The 1,982-nt window shown below is 34.8% G+C and overlaps 2 protein-coding genes across 3 annotated transcripts in view; one reads left to right on the top strand and one right to left on the bottom strand.

The window, feature by feature from the left end:
* Window positions 1–802, bottom strand: part of FDP41_013345 (uncharacterized protein) — a gene marked incomplete at both ends in the record, with an annotated part of 1,607 nt that extends 805 nt beyond the window's left edge. For both annotated transcript variants that reach the window (XM_044703966.1, XM_044703965.1), the window contains one exon: window positions 1–802. This exon is cut by the window's left edge. In XM_044703966.1, coding sequence (XP_044565276.1) covers window positions 1–802 — 802 coding nt within the window.
* Window positions 803–984: 182 nt separating this feature from the next.
* The window catches only part of FDP41_013344 (uncharacterized protein), a gene marked incomplete at both ends in the record, with an annotated part of 1,691 nt that continues 693 nt past the window's right edge, over window positions 985–1,982 (top strand). The window contains 2 exons of the mRNA XM_044703964.1: window positions 985–1,244; window positions 1,347–1,781. Coding sequence (XP_044565274.1) covers window positions 985–1,244; window positions 1,347–1,781 — 695 coding nt within the window. The remainder of the gene's footprint in view (window positions 1,245–1,346; window positions 1,782–1,982) is intronic.

The following is a 1,982-nucleotide window of genomic DNA, read 5'->3' as shown; positions in this document are numbered from 1 at the left end:
ACTCTATGTGTTGTCGTGAATCATGAGGAGGATAAAAAGCCAGTGCTACAGGTTTTTCGCTATTTTCCTGATCTTTCATAAATTGATAAGATCTTTCAAGAGCTTTTCTGTCAGATTGCAGTCTGAAATTTGTGGTTCCTCCTGTTTGTGACGTCGTGCCCGCCTCTGCCTTTTCTTCGCCTTCTGCTTCTGTACCTTCATCTGCTTTCTTTTTTCTTACAACTTTACTCTTTCCTGTAGAATATCCCTCATTGATGTGTTGAAAACTTGGTCTTAGTTGAAGCATGTTCCATAATGGAGTTAAATGCAATTGGTTGCCTCTCAAAATTCCAACAGCATAATTAGCCTTGACTGGAACCGAAGTTGATGACAAGCAAAAACTTGTATATTCTTGTCCAGTATCTGCATCAAAGTGTTCACTTCTTGTATTCACTTCAAACTCCATTTCCATCTTTTTATGATTAGGTTTGAATCGTACTTCTTTTAATTGATTCAAATTATAATTATTATCCTTCGGACGCAACGGATACTGTAATACATAAAGTTTATCAGACAATTTATGCGACAGGTAAACTTCAAATCTCTTTATAACTTCATCACCACCATGGTCTGTCATTGTTACATCCCCTTCCGAATCCAAAGTAGCATTTGTTGTCTGTTGATTTTGTAAATTATGATGATGATTAGTAGAACTAGTATTTATAGACTGTGCAATTGGTCCGATATCAAGTCCTTGTAAATCATCATCATCTTGAGTCATCATGTTATTATTTGAAGATGATGCGGGATTGCTGTTGAGCATTTTTTTTCATATTCAAAAGATGAATTTAAAATTGCACTCCAATTACAAATCAATTTTCTATGAGTAGGAATTTCTGAAACACACGAGGTTTGGTTCTTCACCTCGTGCTGTCATGGCTGTTAAGTATATATATGTAACCATCTATTTTCTGATTAAGTTATTGGAGAGTTTTAAACAAAAAAATGTTTCTCGTGGTCCTCTCGTCGACTCTTATTCTCTTCATCACGTATCATTTGTATCATTACACGCTTCATCTCAAGGAAGTGAATCGAGTAAAACACATTCCAGGATATTCCTTTTATTCCTATTTCACGTTGAAGTTATTTGCACCACAACAAGATTTTCTCTTCTCTCCTCGATCCCAAGAGTTGAATGCTAAAAAGTTCGGAAAGCACAATATTTGGAGAATTACAATGGGAACAGATACTATTTGCTTTGTCGTGTAAGTCATAGTACAATTATTGATTTTCATAAGAATTATTAGTGGTGTGGGATAATTTATCATCCTGTTATTCAATTTGTTGAACTCGATATTTGTAAATAGTGATCCCGAACATTACAAAGATATTCTCGTTACAAAAGCCAAATTATTTAGAAAACATCCATTATTCAATAATTTAAATATTGATTATAGAGTAAAGAATGTATTCACTGATTATGGAGATTCATGGAAAAGAGAAAGGCGATTGACACAACCAAGTTTCTCAGATGAGAATCTTGCGAAAATATTGAAAGAACATGTGCACCGTATTTCGAATCGTTTGGTGGAAAAGATTTGGGAAAGAAGAAATTTGGAAAATAATTGTGTAGTAATCAATGATTGGATGAGAAGAGTCACTTTAGATGTAATTTCTCAAGCTGGATTTGGAGCTCAGTTTGATTGCCTGGGAAATGAAAAAGATATTCTCCCTCTCATTGCTAAAACTATTGTTCAAGTTTATTCTGCAGGACTATTATTTAACAGAAGATATATTGAGCCGTTTACAAAGATCTTTTTTCCCATCCAAGTACAAGTTAGTATTCAAAGAATGGCCTTCCATTCTTCGAAACATGGTTGAGAGCCGAGAAAAAGAGATTGAACTAGAGCGAGAAAGTGGAGAGGTTTATAAGAGTAACTTAATTTCACAAATGCTGCTTGCCCAAGAGGAGGAGCCAACAGATGGTGTGAAAAAAGGCTTTA

This window comes from Naegleria fowleri, assembly GCF_008403515.1.
Source record: "Naegleria fowleri strain ATCC 30894 chromosome Unknown tig18, whole genome shotgun sequence".
NCBI classification, from domain to species: domain Eukaryota; phylum Heterolobosea; class Eutetramitea; order Acrasida; family Naegleriidae; genus Naegleria; species Naegleria fowleri.
The sequence above is the reverse complement of the archived record's forward strand: the minus strand, read 5'-3'. Positions and strand labels throughout refer to the sequence as shown.